Raw genomic sequence first — 16,418 nt, 5'->3', positions numbered from 1 at the left:
TCCAATTCCTCGTAATGATTTGTAGAATGTGGGCGAGGACTAGACCAACGTGGGTGGATGCGAAAATGAAAAAACTTATTATATCTGTCTGCAAGTTGATAAAGTGTCTAAAATCTCCCACGATTTTAAAATTCAAAGCGGTTGAATTGAGCATTGCGCGTCGTTACAAAACCTTACGGCACAAGCGCGAAACTCCCGATTCGTGACCGCCGCCTTACGTGGAATCGATCGGGCCCTAGATGGCGTTGTAGTCGGGGGCAGATCGCAGGGTTGCTGCTTGTAAGGGTTTCAGATCGTCTTAAATAGATATTCGGCTAGAGAATGGAGAAACCCTGGTGGGAGAGCAATGGAAAAACAAAGACTGATTCAGTTTAGTGATTTTGTGTTAGTGAATTGGGCTTGGGCCGGCAAAGAGACGGCCGAAGACAAGAAATGCCGTGATGGCAAGAGAGGTAAGCTACCCTTATTTTTTACATCCCCATCCTATATACCATATTAATTTTCTTTTAAATTTATTTGTTTATATAAAGTTATCTTAATATTGAGTTCTGTTATAACGTATTATAAATCAATTGCTGAAAGAAATGTAAGCCGTGTTGCCACTGTGTGTGATTTAGAAGGGATTTATGGATTTTTCGTTTTTCGGGATATTTTTTGAGTGGGCGATTCTCGTGTACTGGACTACGCCCCTTTCTTATTAGAATTTCATTTTTCATCTGCTTTTATAGCTTATTTATTTATCTATAAACTTAATTTTGTACAATTTCATTATAAACCAACTGTCAAATTGGGGTTAGTTGTTGATAATCGTAGTAATAGGAAAAATTCAATTAATCGTTAAAAATTTATTTAAAACACATGAAATTATACAGTTTTTCACCAAAATTTTCATATATGAATGTACAATTTTCAATTTCTATAAATTCTTAAAACAAACTGAACTAAAGAATACAAATATACGAAATATTAAATATGCAATTTTTTCATTCTAATATATAAACATATTAATGTTATAACTTACTTTAATTCATAAGGATTTTGTTTTTTTTTTCAATTTATTGCAATATAAATGAATAACACGTGTTATAACCTCACTTGTCTGTCATTTGTATCGTGACGTTCAACCGCCGTTCACCGACTGATTTACAAACCATAGATGAATGTTCTATTTAAAATTCCGTAAATTTCATTCTAAATTCGTTAACGCGGCAACGCCGGCGCCTTGCCTTTTGAACGAAGGTACGGTATCGGGAATAGGTTGTGGAGTAGGTCAGGTCGGTTCGAGATGTGGTGGCGCGCGTTGGGTCCCAGTGTGCTGTGAAGACGGCAGGATCAGAATGGGTGTGTTGCAGGAGAATTTAATGTCCAAGGTAGCGAATTAAACTCATTATAGGGGGTCTGATCGAGTTTTTAAAATATAGAAAATTTATGATTGTTGTTATTAAAATTGATTTCTCATTTTGTCAGATGATTTTGGCAACGGCCAAGAGTCATTGCCCTTTCGACGAACTTTTTCGATAAAAATTCAATTTGATAAATTAATTAATATCCTAAATAAAAAAAAACATTTTAATTTTATTTTTTTTAAATTAAATAGCGATACATAGATAACTAAATAAATTTCTCAATTATAGTTTTGTTTATACGATGACTCATACATCTAATATATACTTTACATTGTTGCCGGATCTTGTAATATAATGAAATATATTATAATTAGTATATCTTTTGTAAAATATTTTTCGTAACTATAACAACCATAAGTTCTTCATTTTTGGATACATCTCCGAACACAGTTAAATTTTGAATAATCCGATAGCTTCAAATCGTGTAATACTGGTGGCTGTTGAAATCCACTTGTTGCTTTCGTACAGGCGTTGATGTTTTGGTTGCAGGAATCGCGTGGAAAGAGGCCGTTCAAGCTATGGGACGGACGACGTAACGTGCGTAAGGGGTTGGTGGTCGGGAGCCTCGAGGAATTAATTCTTCGCGGAAGGGATAAATTAGGTTTGTCGATAGGTGAACCCGTCAGATTGGTATTAGAAAGTGACGGGACTCAAGTCGAGGACGCCGAATATTTCAGAACATTACCTGCCAATACCATCCTTCTGTTATTACGACCCGGAGAAAGATGGCTGCCTGCGGGAGTAGACGTCATCAGGGCAGGTTGGTGAAATTATTGCATTTAAATAAAAACAGTATAGTGAGTAAATGATCGGTTTATAAATTTAAATAAAAAATTTTATCGACTACATTTTTTATTTTATTTTATTGATTTATTAGAAAATTTTATATTTACTGCTACACCTGGTATAATATAAATAATAAACCTGTTCTCGTGGTAACTGGACAGTGTTGCCAAGATACTACGAGAGTTTGAGTCACCATTCTACGAAACCAGTTTTAGTTACAAAAAAAATTATGTTAATATACGAACTAAACTTGACCAATTTTATTAATAAATCCAACCATGAACCCCCAAATCAATTAATTACACATATACAATATAAATTGACGTACGTTATCGTTATATTCAAATATTGTTGTGAAACGTCAAAATATTCTGAACAAGCGTTAAATTTAGTGATATATTTTTCTTCTTTTTTAAAGAAAATGTCTTAATACTGATTACTTTACAGTCACAATTACGCGAAATTAATTTTTATTTTAATAAAAAACATAAATATGCAAATTTCCATTTTAACATCTAAAAATGGAGATAGATAACCTTCAAAATCATTTAACTACACATGATATGAGATGTTCAGCTACGGTACCGACATACGTAGCTTTAGTTACGGTCACATCAACTGTCAATATCAACTAACTAACAAAAAATGTGATTAATGAACTTATCTTACATCCTGTATAATATGGTTAGGTTAGGTTATAATCACGTAATCGAAATCAATTAGAAAGTGTTGTGTAACTTCATAATATTATGAAAATACTTTAAATGTAGTAATTTTCAATGAATCGATATCTAAAATTAAAAATAGATAATCTCAAAAACCAGTTAACTACTCGTGATATGAGGTTTATAGATACTGCATCGAGATACGGAGCTTTAGGTACGGTCAAATCAACTGTCAATTCCGGTTTAAATGAACTATGATTGTTGAAAAAAGATAAAAGAGGAGAAAAATAAAATGATGGAAAAAATGGTTCTATACAAGAAATTATAAGGAACAATTTCGTCGAATGCACAGTCTAGTATTACAATGTCTATGGTTGATACTAGTTTCTTCTTTTTTAGAAAAAAAGCCGCGATACTTGTAGGAAATAAGTTTTTATCTTAAAATAAAATAAATTTAGTGACGTAACTATAAAAAATTGACGTCTTTTTATTTATAATTTGAGAATGTCAATTTTATGATTCGCGAAATTAACTAATTGAAAGTTGATGAGTTAATTATATGGTAAAAGATTCAAAAATAATACTGCATGTTAACGTTATAATTTAACAGTGTTGCCAAAATACTATGAGAATTCGTTAAACGCCGAAATTTAGTTGATATTCTTCAGAAATTAGTTAATAAAATAAATTTTATTAACTAAAGGTAAAAAAAACAACGATTTTGATGTACCATATTATAAAAAAGTAATTCTTGTATAGATCTAATTAATTTTAGTTTACTTTAGACAAATACTATACGAAGTACATCAAGATAGTTGTATTAAATCTATTTTTCATTTTTTTCCGACTAATTTTGAAAAATGTGAATAATACAGAGGTCGACATAAATCACGCAATGCTCTCGAAAGATCGGCATTAAGGGTGTGCGGACAGGTATCCATGCGGGACGTCCTGTGGGTCCGTACTTTTATGAGGGTCACGTGCCGGGCTAAAGTTATCTCAAGTTATCTCGATCAAATACTCGCTAACATCGTCATTTAATGCAGGATTGAGCTTCGAAACACTACGCGTTATGTGTATGAGAGTACCTTGAAGTAATTTTGGAGAATGGATTCGTTGAATGGTCCGCGCGATCATGTGATCTGACACCCTGTGATATCTTCCCGTGGGGCCTTTTTAAGGACCGCGTTTGTGCAAGAGGCTACGCATCCTTCCCGATCTTCGAACTACATTTCAAGAAGAATTTGAAACTATTCGCGGACATCTTGACATGCGTATCCGTTAATGCATTGATCAAGATGGGCATCAATTTGAACACTTACAGTAATCATCAAACAAATTTCTTTTGTAATATCGTTTGATTTTGATCTCTTAATGCAAATTTGTTGCCTTATGCAGACCTCTGTTTTTTTTCGGTATTTCGTTGACTACGTGCGTACCATTTTCTTATTACAGAACGTTTTTAATGAATTTTGAAGAGTTTGTATTAATTTCTTGTGTAAATAAAGAAGAATAAATTTTTTGATGGATACTTTTTGTTAGTAGCAATATCCGCCATCCCAAAGATAGTGTGCGAAACCATCCACGCGTTAGACCTGCACGATGAGACCCCCTCCTGGAAGATTATGGATAATAAGGGGCGGGTTACCGTCGTTCTGCATTGGGACCAGCGTTCGGGTCCTTCCCGAGCTTCGTCGGAAGCTCCGTCTCCGGCTCCCGGTAAGTTTTCACCTAGCAAACGACCGTCGTTGTCCATTCAAACGGTACCGGGAGTTAAAAAAGAGACCGCCATCAACGACGTGTACGTATCCGCTCCCGCCCAACCCCAACCGCGATACGCCAGCCCTCAGATCACTGTGATAAACCACGATGACGTCAAACCGGTTCACAGGTTGTCGAAACAAGGTAGTTCCTTGGAGAGCGGTACCATTCATATACATACGCCGGAATGCGCCCATCACGCTCACATGCCGCGAGCCGGAAGTCCTCAAAGTAATGGTACTATCGAGTGCGATTTCCATTGCTGCGCGTTACACGAAGAAGGTCGTAAAATCGCGGTGCACAAGTCCGTGGCGACGTCTCCCATTCAAGATACGCAGCAGACCTCCCCACAACCCCCGTCGAGACACGTGCGTTTTTTAGACGTTGAAGGTGGCGGTCGGAGCGGGCAGTCCGAACACGAGAGTTCCGAAAGCGAAACCGAGAACACCGTGATGGAGGACGAGGCCGTCACCTCTGAAAAATTCCTGCTGTTGATAGACCAATTGAGCGTCGATCAGAAACGACATTTGACTATCAAAGATATCGGAATCATCTTGGAAAGACTCAGTTCGAAGATATTGGACGTGGAAAGATTAGATAGAGAGAGCGAAAGCGAAGACTGTTACAATTGGACGATAAAAGCGACCATAAGAGGCGAAGTACTTAGAGAATTAGGAGTCATTTATAACGGTAACTATTACGCCATTTCGGAACATCCAGGGTACAAGGAAGAGAACGAAGGCGTTATAGAAGAAGCTGAAGAGGAGGAAGAGGAGGAGGATCGGCTGTGAATCGTTTAGCTAATGACTGCCATTATTTGTCAAAAAGCACAAAAATGCAGACTCTAAATTATATATATATATATATATATATACATACGTACATACATATATATATATATATATATATATATATATATAGAGTAATAAATTTGCAGATATGCCGCATATTACACATATCCGATGTGACATGTTCGTATCTGTAACTACAGACTTAGTAGAAATACAAACAAACAAAAAAATATGAAAATTAAAATAAAAATTTGAAAAAAAAAAACAAATGGTGATGACGCATCGCGACGCGTGTTGTGTTCCAACCAGAACTGATAGACAATCGCAACGAGACGATTCAATTTGTCATTGAATTTATTAGTACATTTGAAGTAATAATTTTTTAAAATTAAATTCACAATTGACGTATCATCGGATAATTTTTAACGTTTTATTATTTGAACAAAAAAAGCCTCAAAAATACGTTTTTTATTTCAATCCGCCCTGTATAATTATTTAAAAAAGAGGATATAAAAAATCGAATTCGCCTTGATAAAATTTTCTGTACCTTTTTATTCGCCCTGTATAATTGTTGAAAGAAAACAAAATGCAGTCGAAAATATTTTTCTTCCAATTTCCATCTACCCTATATTATATCAACGACAAAAAATACGCGGATAGTCGATATATTTCAATTTTGGGTCGACCTGTATAAATATTGAAAGAGTAAAAGGGACAAAACGCCGATAATCGAATTCGCCAAAAAAAATATTTTTATTCCAATTTGCATCCACCCTGTATATTATCTAAACGACAAACAAGGCAAACAGTCGAATCTATTCAAAAAAATATATTTTTTTGGTCCACCCTGTATTAATATTGAACGATTAAAAAGGAAAAAAAACGCCGATAAATGTGGAAAAGAATTTTTTTTCAGTTTACATCCACACTGTATAATTGTTTGAACAAAAATGGTATTAATAGATAACGCAAAACAAAATTTTCTAAACTTTTTTTATCCGCCCTGTGTAATTTTAAAAAAAACAGCCAAAATACTTTTTTCCAATTTTCTTTCACCCTGTATAATCATTTGAACAATATAAAACCAAAAAAGAATGCCGATAATCGAATTCGTGACAAAGAATTTTTTTTTCAATTTGTATCTACCCTGTATAATCATTTGAACCAAAGTAGTATTAGTCAATACCACAAAAAATCGAATCCGCCTTAACAAAATTTTCTGTTCATTTTCATCCGCTCTGTATAATTGTTGAAAAAAAAAGGGCAGTTTAATTCACCGAAAATTTTTATCAATTTTGGTCCGCCCTATATCAATATTGAACTTATCAAAGAAGAAAAAACGCCGATATTCGGATTCCTCACAAAAAATATTTTTATTCCAATTTACATTCATCCCGTATATTAATTAAAACAACAAAAAAGCATACAGTCGGATCTATTTCGATTTTTTTTTAAATTTTGGACTACACTTTATGAATTTTGAACGAAGGAAAAAAGTCTCATAAAAATAGTTTTTGCTCAATTTTCAAAAAAAAATTTCGTTTTTCCTGTATAATTATTGAACGAACCACCCTGTATAAACATTTGATATAAAAAAGAAGAAAATACCAGACCATCGAATTCAACCCAAAAATTTTTTTCTGGTCTAATTATTAATTAATTAAACGAAAAAAGAATAATGCATACAGTTGAAATCTACTTAAAAGAAGAAGATAAATACAATGACCAAAACCGGAATTTGATGATTATCCTCAAAATATAAGGAAAAAATTAAAAAAGGAAAGTTATTAACAAAGAATATACAGAGAAATACAAAAATAAATATGACAATAAATCAAGAAATATATAATTCTCATTCTTAGCATTAAAAAGAAGCCGATATGTAGGGTGAAGAATTTATAAGAAAATATTCCCAGTATACAAATAATAATGGGAAATAATGACTATGGAAAAGACAACACACACGGAAAAAATGAAAAACTAGTATAATATTGTTTTGTTTTGTTATCATCTGGCAACACTGTAGATAAGTTTTCCCTTATGATGGTCTTAACCGTAAAAGTTCAAAAAATATTCTAAATAACGTAATTTTTGCGTTAACGTTATCCGATGATGCGTTCTTAATATCGGATATTGAAAAATTTAAATGTACTACTGTACGGCAGAAAAAAATGTATAGGTAAAAATTGTTAAAAATCATGTATATGATTTATAATTACCCAAGTACACGCCTCATGGTTGTTTGTTGTACGAAAATTTTAGACCAGTAATACAACACTTTTCTCATTTTGAAATATTTATTAAATAGTTTCTTAATCAGCGAAAGAAATCAGGACCACAGAACTATCCCATAATAATTCAACTTTTAACTACTAGAACCGATTCTGAACCAATTATTAAACGAATATGACGTAACTTCAATCGACAATTAAAATTAAAAGTGTACACTTAATGCTTCGAAATCATTCACGCTAACGAAGTTTATTATTATATTCAATTACTATGACAGATTAATGAATTGTTTGATATGAAGTTAGTTTCACTTTTTATTTTGTTCTATGTACTGGTCTAACAGTGTTGAACAACGACAACGTGAATGGACATTGTTTTTAATAAAAAATAAACAGAAATGTCGCCACGATTTTCCGGCGATCCTAGGATATAAATTGCTTTATACTTTTTATAATAATTACTATGTGTAATATACTCGGAATTTAGCCGATTTAAGGTTAAAATGAGACGTATATAATCAAAATTGTTTATCCATAATATAATTAGATAAAAATGAATACGACAAATCTTAATACATAACTAATTTAGTGAAACGGCAAGACTTTCGTATGATACCGTTGACGGAAGTGGTGTGGTATATAGGTTGGGTTGGAGGTGAGGACTCAAAATATGCAACAGTTCATTTCGGTTATTGAAACCAGAAAATTCCACGAAGGTCGTATAATTCGGAAAGAAATTACCTGAAATATATAACTCAGATAGAGTTTGAACCGACATCTAGAACAAACCTAACCTAATTTAATATAACCGATACTAACCCAATCAAAAAAATTGTTGTTTTATTTGAGTTTTTATATTCATACCCAGAACCTCAAGGTTACCCTCAAGCACCTTTATCAAGTTTGGTGATTTTATTTTATTATAATTTTTTTATTGTAATCACTTGTTTGATACGTACATTATAATGGTCAAAAAATCACATTGGCATAACTCAGCTCCCAGCTGCTTCCGCAATTTTATATTTCACATTTGGAGTCCCCACCCCATCTTACATACTAAACCCTACTACCCACCGCCACGGCCGTGGTCTAGTCAGTAAAACGTTTTTTTTTTGTAATTGACTACGCGTTGGACGAGTAAATATTTCAATTCCAGTGGCGGCGATTTTTTTTTCATTCATTTATATGGAATCGATTCGAAAAATCGATTACGGTAAACAATGTTGATTCTAAACGTTTCAAATATTTTTAAGACAATTGATAGTAAAAATTCATAGGTGCGAATTGAAACAAGTTGTTTAGGATAATATAATAAAAAATTGAGTTATGATTGTATATTGCTCAATTAAATTTGATTTTTTTATAAGTATTTCACTTGGTATGTTGTGATATAATAGATATATTTAAAAAAATAAAACAAATCGAAATAATTATTCCGATTTTAGAGTTCGTCCAGCGACAATTTCTTCGTGTAGGTGTATACGGATCGATTCAATCGATATAAAATCGATTCATAATTTTTAGTACGTTTTTGGTGAATTCAATATTTTGTTTGGGTTTAGTTTGTGAAGTTTCTAACCTCGAAATATTGACATCAATATGGTTTTTTCGTTTTTAAAGTTATTTTTATTAAAAAAAATTAGTCACTATATTTATAATTTTTCACATTAAAAATTGTCGCTGGGAGAAGATGTATATAATTTTTCATGAGAATGAAAAGAAGCGGTAGGTCTATATTAGATAATTTCTAAAAAAAAAAAATAAACAATAAAACCAGATTAATTTTTTGAATCTACGTTAAATTTTAGGAACTATCTGGACCGTTTTTGTAAGTTTGTTTAGGTACAGAATTATTTCGTTCCTAAAAATAACATAGACAACGCGTGGATTATATTATGTTACGTATACAAGGTATCTCGTAATAAAACGTGTTTTTTTAATTAGATTTGGTGAAAATATACGCATGATCATATTTTATTATCTGTTGTATGAATAAAACTATAAAAAATAGTCTATAAACTGCACTCGTAATCACTAAAAGTATTGGAAACACGAAGTTCTTTATAAAAACATCGAAACAAGAATAACATACACTGCATCTACCAGATTTGCTTCACAGTGATAAACATATCATTTTATTCAGATATTTCATTTTTTTACATGCATTCTTAATTTTCAACCACTTTATTCACCATATTTAATTCGTTGTGATTATCATACGTTCATACGAGAGTTGCTACTTAAGTTTTGTTATGGACATATAAAAACAAATATATACAATGGATATGACTTGATTGTCCACTAGAGATCAATACACTTTTGTATGCGTTTGAAACAATTTCCATTATGATTGAAGTATCGTAGCTCGCTTTGTCGTTATAAAGAATAATTCGTCTTCTGTGATTGGTTTTCTTGATTTTTTCGAACATTTCTGGCAAACAAATGCTGGTGTACCATTTAGAATAGACCGTTCTACGTTACTCTAGTTGAACGGTGGCGAGATGTCCAGTTATTTCGAAAAAACAGGCACTTTTGTTGAATTTGGCTCGACTTAAAAGACCTTGAGGTGTGGGTTCATATGCCTAGATCCATAGACGTTCTTTGAAGCACCGAGATTGAAGTTTTTTAGCATTTCTTGCACCAATTGCTTCTTTTTGAGCGATTATCAAACTATGCGGTATCAAAATCTTTTTGACAACCAAATGTTAATGCAATATTGAATGTATTCGAGTGGAACTTATATCCAAGTATGCCTAAACCTCACGGTATGTCAGATGACGATTTTGCAATATCAGTTTACGCACAGCATCGATGTTTTTGGGCACAACAGCCTATTTTGGAGGATCGTCACGAAATTCATCCTGTAGCGAAGTGCGACCATGATTGAATTCGGAAAACCACCGAAAAACGGTGAATCGAGATGGTGTTTCATCACCAAAAGTCGAAACGAGTTGATCGGTATACTGCTGTTGGCTTAATCCACGTCGAAAGTCATAGAAAATCATCGCACGAAAAAGGTTCGTGATTTAATTCAATTTTTTGACCAAGATGAATGTTTCAAGTATCTTCTCAAATAGCACTTGTACGACAACACGTTCTTAGTTCGTTCATCATTAAAAATGTCAACATTTATGATGACAATAAGATATTTGACATCTTCTTCTTCATCGCACTTTAGGACTTAGTCCTGAGTTTGCAACAATGGTTGTCTAGCTGTAGCTGGAATGGAAGCTTTCATACCGTCTTGTAGGTGGTCGGGATGTATTCGGTTTTTTTCCTTTGCAATCTTTGCCAACCTGTCATCTGATATTCTGTCCATCTGTCAACCCTATCAATGTTGCCATATCTCACAACTTAATGAGAAACTCTCGTATATGACTAACTATATATTTATCAAAAGTTATTTCTAAAAGGATTCAAAAATGAAATTTCTATACGACATATTTAGTTCCCAGTGATTATTATCTACAGTCGAGTAATTATGTTTTTTTTTTAATCAAAATTATAGTTAATTTGATATTAAATAATTGCGAGATACCTTAATAAAATGAAAGAAGTTTGGTACGATTCTAATTCATCATCAGGTAAATGTTACATCTCTACAACCACTGCCACGAAAATTAAACTATAAGTTGGAAGTGCAATGGAAGTGAGTGTTGATCAGCTGAGAGGGGGCAGAGGGGGGAAGGCCGTCGTGCCCGGCCGTTCGTTCGAGTGACCCACTTTCTAGAGGGCGAAGACACCGGTTGTACTACATACTACGCCCCTGTTGTGCTAAATAGTGGCACCTAGTGCCCCACAATCGACGACGTCGAGGTCTGCGCGCTCCTAGTTGCATTCAAACTGCACTGCGAAATTTAGTTTGTGGTAAATATCGGATCCAACCGTCACCGAGGTCGTTGACTCTTTTCCCTCTCAATCCCTCTCTTCTGTGATGATGGTACACTGTTCTTCTTTCTACGCAAACGCCGTTCCATAGGGAGGGGCGCGCTTCTATTACTACATTTATATATTATATGCAGTAAAGTTTTAGAATCGAACGTTTCGGGTCAAGCTCGGAATAAAACTTTCTTTTATAAATTTCAAAATATAATTTTTTCAATTATGCGTGATAAAATATACTTTGTGAATTTTCATTTTCAAATAGTACAAATATTATAAAACAAATAATTGAATCTTAAATTTACTTTACCATTGTTTTAACATTTTATTATTCCGAACTTGTCCTTTAGTAATTTTTATTTATGACATACTTCGATGGGATTTTACAGGATTCTCTGAAAATTGAAGTATAAACATTGAATTAATCAATAGAGGTGATCAAAATAAAAAAGTACATTCTGCAATCTTGTAAACATCATCCGGTACGCCATTTGCTGAATTTTTTCTTTGTTATAATTTATATGATAAACAGTTGCTTCAATTTAAAACGATTGTGCCAAAAAATTGTAAAATTTTGTAAATTGCGTCTATCTCTTTGTATTTCTACTTTAATAAAATAATTTATTGAGTCAATAATGTATAATAATTTACGAACGATAGAAAATTGTTGGACTGGAATATATATTTTTTGCTTATCGACCCTTGCTCTGTGGAATTTGCCCATAACAATCCGGAAAATTTACGTATTTATTCAAATAATTACACTTATATTACAAAAAATAAATTGTTTAACTCAAAAACCCTGTATTTCAGCAATTTTTTTAAATTTCATAACCTCAACAATTTGTAAAATAAGTGTAGTTCTCTCTTCTTTACCGATTATTTAATCGATATTATTTTTTCATTTCAAAAACAAATATCATTTGTTTATATGTATACCACTAAGAAAACTCGAGTGGTGAGTTAAATTTTTTGGAAATAAAATGAATTTCAAATTTTTATTGTTTTATTTACAAAAAAAAATGCGGAAAACAGAACCTGGAGTACTTTGTATCTTAATCCTACTATCATATGAAATGTCACTTATGACTCACCCTGTAGGCGTTAAAAGAAATTATATTGTTCAAAATGCTTTAAAATGGAGTAAAACGGAATCAATATATGTAGTTTAATAAAAAAATACTTATAATAATTTATATAAATCTTGTAGAATAATTGAAAACCATTGAACTATTAAGATTCTTTTGGTGTCGAGCATATTATTACATGACGTTTAGTTCTTTATTTCGTAGCGGAAGTGGTATTACATTTATTTCTATGGTCAAAGTTTTATACACACGAACTATCACGATACGAATATTCGGAAACGTTCGGTTTACTTCAAATAAAAGTTTCTGTTTCTATTTAATTCGTTAAGGAAATAATTTCGTTTATAACATACAGTGTGAGCCAATATTTAGAAACAAATAATGTGAATGTTTTTGGAATTTATCAGTTTGAATTTTGTGAAAGCTGATTGGAATATATGGAAGTGAAAGTTTCTTCTTCTGTTTCGTAGCTTGGATCTGATTTAATTGACGTATATTCTTGATCGTTTTCATCATCAACTAATTTTATACTTTCCACTGTTTTTAAACTTTCCTGACTGGTACTAGAAATGTCGCTGGTACTATCTTCATCCTCGATGGGTTCTAAATTCGACATGCTTCCTAATTCTGGTATATTTTGTTTATTTTCTATTTGTATAATATCACCGTCTTCGTTTTTTTCGCTTATATTCAATTCGTGTTCGAAATGTTTACCAACATTCTCGTTACTTTTTTCTATTAGATTTAATAATCTATTAGACTCTGTTCGGGTTATTTTATTTGAGTTATAGTCTACGATCTCGGGTTCCACGTCTTGGTTTGATTTATAGTTAAATCTGGTGATTGGCGGTCTATTTTCTTTTAGTACGAGAGAAATGCCGGATGACCCTTCTTGTGATTTTTTTTCGAATAAATTACGTAATTTATTCACTTGCACTTTAATTATTTCAACAGGTTCGGGCTCGTTATAATCTTCGTCGGCTGGAAATTGGGGACCTTTCGGACTTAGTGTCTTACTATTGGCAACACTCGTTGAAACTTTTATATTTTTTTCGATTCCGTGAGAAAAGCTTTTGCTGTACGTGATTTTTGTTTTTATATTTGGTTCTGTGGTATTTTCTTTTTTTTCGAACGATTGGAACTTCTCTTTCAATTTTTTGACAGATATGTTAACTTCTCCGTTTTCTTTGTTTGATTCAATTTCGGTCATTGTTGGTGCATTTTTTACAATTTGATTCGATTTTAAATGAATATTTGATTTCTGCAGACCATCCGGGCGGTCACTACTCAAAGTTATAGTATTATTTGACGGTAATTTATTGTTTAAAATCGTAACCAGCATCTTAGTTCTTTTTATTAAATTATCAGCTTTAACTTGATCATCTGTATCGATGTTAATGATACTCGTTAAAGTGTTAAATAAATTTTCTTGAAACGCCACGTGCTTCGCTTTATTGTAAATTTCGTAATTACCTAGTTCATTTTCCAATATTTCTAAAACTCTTTCAACTTCTTTCAAAGTTTTGAATTCTCTCACTGGTACCACGGTATCTTTTGGTAATAAATGACCTAAAGATCTAGTTCGAGGACGGAAATGTGTCTCAGTTTCCGTTACCCTATTTTCAAATACTGATATCAATTTCCGGACGTCTATTGTCGATTTAATTTCTTCGGCAGCCATATTGTACTGTAAATTAAAAATTCATTCGCTATTTATCAAATAAAAAAGAAGAAAACAAATTATCTGTCAAAATGATAGTAAATCGCAAGGACTCTTCCACAAAAAGTAGGACGGTCTACTATTAACCTAATACAATCAAATTTTGTGACGTCACAAATTACAGCAAGCGTGTCGCCATTATAAAAAGCTTTTATCTCAGTAATATTGACAACACCAATGGTCATATTTAGTCCAGTTAATAGTTCTTCAATTTCTTAAGTTGATATATTGCATGAAAGTAACCACATTATTTATTATTATTATTATTATTATGTTGTTTGTTTTTAATTTACTATAAAGTGATGTCATGAAATTTGTGACGTCAAAAGATAGTGGCAGAGATTTTCTTTGTGAAAAAGCTCTTGAGTAAATCGTATAAGTAAAAAAGAAGAGTAGTCTTCTTAATATTACCTCACAGTCACTATATTATTTTACCCCTCAATAAATTACTTTCACTACGCTTATGGTAAATATTTATTGTTTTCAAATAACTTTTCAAGAAAATATTTTTATTACATTAAACAAATTATTGACAAGTATAATCTAAATTATTAGATTTATTATATATTATCTAATTGATAAAGAACAGTGAAAATAGGATGGGGACAAGACAATTATATTTATACGATAAGAAAATATGAATCATAAAACAAATTTTATGTTTGTAATGTGTGTTGTCTAACTTTCATTACTTATATTAATCGAAATATTGAATCATTTCAAACAACATATTCAACGAAACCTCTGCTCATCATCTTTATAAGAATTTTCTCTTTTAATTCATTCATATTCACTCATTTATATACCTATACTGTTGATAATTACAGATTTCTCTACCTTACGTAATATGTGTTGCCCAGCTTGGATAGTTTTTTGAACGTATATCTAAAGCTACAGAGTTACTGGGGTTGGTCGACAAACTGACAAATGTTAAAATCATTTTTCGCGACTATAAACGATTGCTTTTATTTGCTCCAAAGCAGATTTAGAAAACAAATATGGATTGAATCATTAAAAATGGGAAATGAATGGACTTGAATCGATTTTTAAAAAATGGACTTCAAACGGCAAATGAATAATTCTCACTGGTTAACAGTGGTCTTGATGGAAATGTTGCCACTTTCCTTTTGATGAGAAGAATGAGATGAGTAGGAGTCAATGTAAATGTGTAATCCAAAGGCGTATATTGAAAAATATTGATAGGTCTTCTTGTTTTTCGTTTCAACTTTCGGTATGAAAACATCAAATTAATATTTTTTTTAAATTATCGTACTAAATAAATGACTATTTTCTTTAAAGCAAACTCACCTTTTTATTTTTAACGCAATTTTCACTATATATTCTAAGTAATTGTTATATTGCCAAAATTAGTGAAAGTAATAACAGCGAATTCAATCATGGTGTAATAATAGATATATACGATATCAGAGATAAGATTAAAGTTTATAATTTATTGGTGTAATAATTGTTGTCTACTTATAAATATTTCATATTAATCATTATTAGATATATTTCAACAAGCCTTTTGCTATTTTATCATTAGTTCAAAATATTTTTCGAAAAGTAATGAAAAATGGATAAAAATTACGACACAGGAAATGTCACTCTGTTATTGAACTCGAATCAGAACCCATTGTTTTTATTTAAACAAAGGTTAATAATTAAACCAAATTATTAAAAAAAAAATACTTGATAATTAACAATTAGTCATAAATTATTTTTAGTTTACTCAATTAATATAATGCATTCATTTGTTTTAGTGATTTCCATATTTTAAATTTAAAAATCGCAATGTTGTCATATAGTACATAATTTATTTGAATCTGTTTACTTCGAAATTGATAGGCGGAATGAAGGGTTAAAAAAAATAAATTTAATTGATAATATTGATTTCAAATACTGTATGTCAAATGTATTAGTCATTCATCATAAATTATTGTTGCAAGGTTACCATTAATTAACATTCACATTGAATAACGTCTAAGAAATGATGTAACTCTGCGTTTAACGGTCAGGTCTGTATTAAGAACAAAAAAAAACGATTTTTATCACTAACGAAACTACTTGGAAAACTCAAAAAGGAAAACG

At 31.8% G+C, this 16,418-nt stretch overlaps 2 protein-coding genes across 5 annotated transcripts; one reads left to right on the top strand and one right to left on the bottom strand.

Annotated features, from left to right (window-relative positions):
• Positions 1–244: 244 nt before the first annotated feature.
• LOC130447999 (uncharacterized) lies at positions 245–12,513 on the top strand. 4 transcript variants are annotated; one of them, XM_056785154.1, is made up of 3 exons: positions 245–452; positions 1,896–2,166; positions 4,403–12,513. In XM_056785154.1, the coding sequence occupies exons 1-3, from the start codon at positions 441–443 to the stop codon at positions 5,407–5,409; spliced, it is 1,290 nt and encodes a 429-aa protein (XP_056641132.1). In that variant the 5' UTR covers positions 245–440; the 3' UTR covers positions 5,410–12,513. The 4 variants fall into 4 exon arrangements, with proteins under 4 accessions (XP_056641132.1, XP_056641124.1, XP_056641114.1 ...); XM_056785146.1 differs by having other exon boundaries at positions 4,400–12,513; XM_056785136.1 differs by lacking the exon at positions 245–452 and adding an exon at positions 1,294–1,370 and having other exon boundaries at positions 4,403–5,549.
• LOC130448017 (uncharacterized) lies at positions 12,511–15,756 on the bottom strand. Its single transcript, XM_056785167.1, has 2 exons — positions 15,639–15,756; positions 12,511–14,297 (listed from the first exon to the last, which is right to left on the bottom strand). The coding sequence occupies exon 2, from the start codon at positions 14,289–14,291 to the stop codon at positions 13,014–13,016; it is 1,278 nt and encodes a 425-aa protein (XP_056641145.1). The 5' UTR covers positions 14,292–14,297; positions 15,639–15,756; the 3' UTR covers positions 12,511–13,013.
• Between the last annotated feature and the right edge of the window lie 662 nt (positions 15,757–16,418).

This window comes from Diorhabda sublineata, chromosome 1 (genome assembly GCF_026230105.1).
Source record: "Diorhabda sublineata isolate icDioSubl1.1 chromosome 1, icDioSubl1.1, whole genome shotgun sequence".
NCBI lineage: Eukaryota > Metazoa > Arthropoda > Insecta > Coleoptera > Chrysomelidae > Diorhabda > Diorhabda sublineata.
The sequence above is the reverse complement of the archived record's forward strand: the minus strand, read 5'-3'. Positions and strand labels throughout refer to the sequence as shown.

Bases quoted from the DNA above. Each gene is read 5' to 3' on its own strand.
- LOC130448017 (XM_056785167.1), bottom strand. From the start codon at position 14,291: ATGGCTGCCGAAGAAATTAAATCGACAATAGACGTCCGGAAATTGATA.
- LOC130447999 (XM_056785126.1), top strand. From the start codon at position 1,338: ATGGGTGTGTTGCAGGAGAATTTAATGTCCAAG. The intron at 1,371-1,895 runs GTAGCGAATTAA...TTTTGGTTGCAG, and splicing joins AGGAGAATTTAATGTCCAAG to GAATCGCGTGGAAAGAGGCC. The intron at 2,167-4,399 runs GTTGGTGAAATT...ACTTTTTGTTAG, and splicing joins AGTAGACGTCATCAGGGCAG to TAGCAATATCCGCCATCCCA.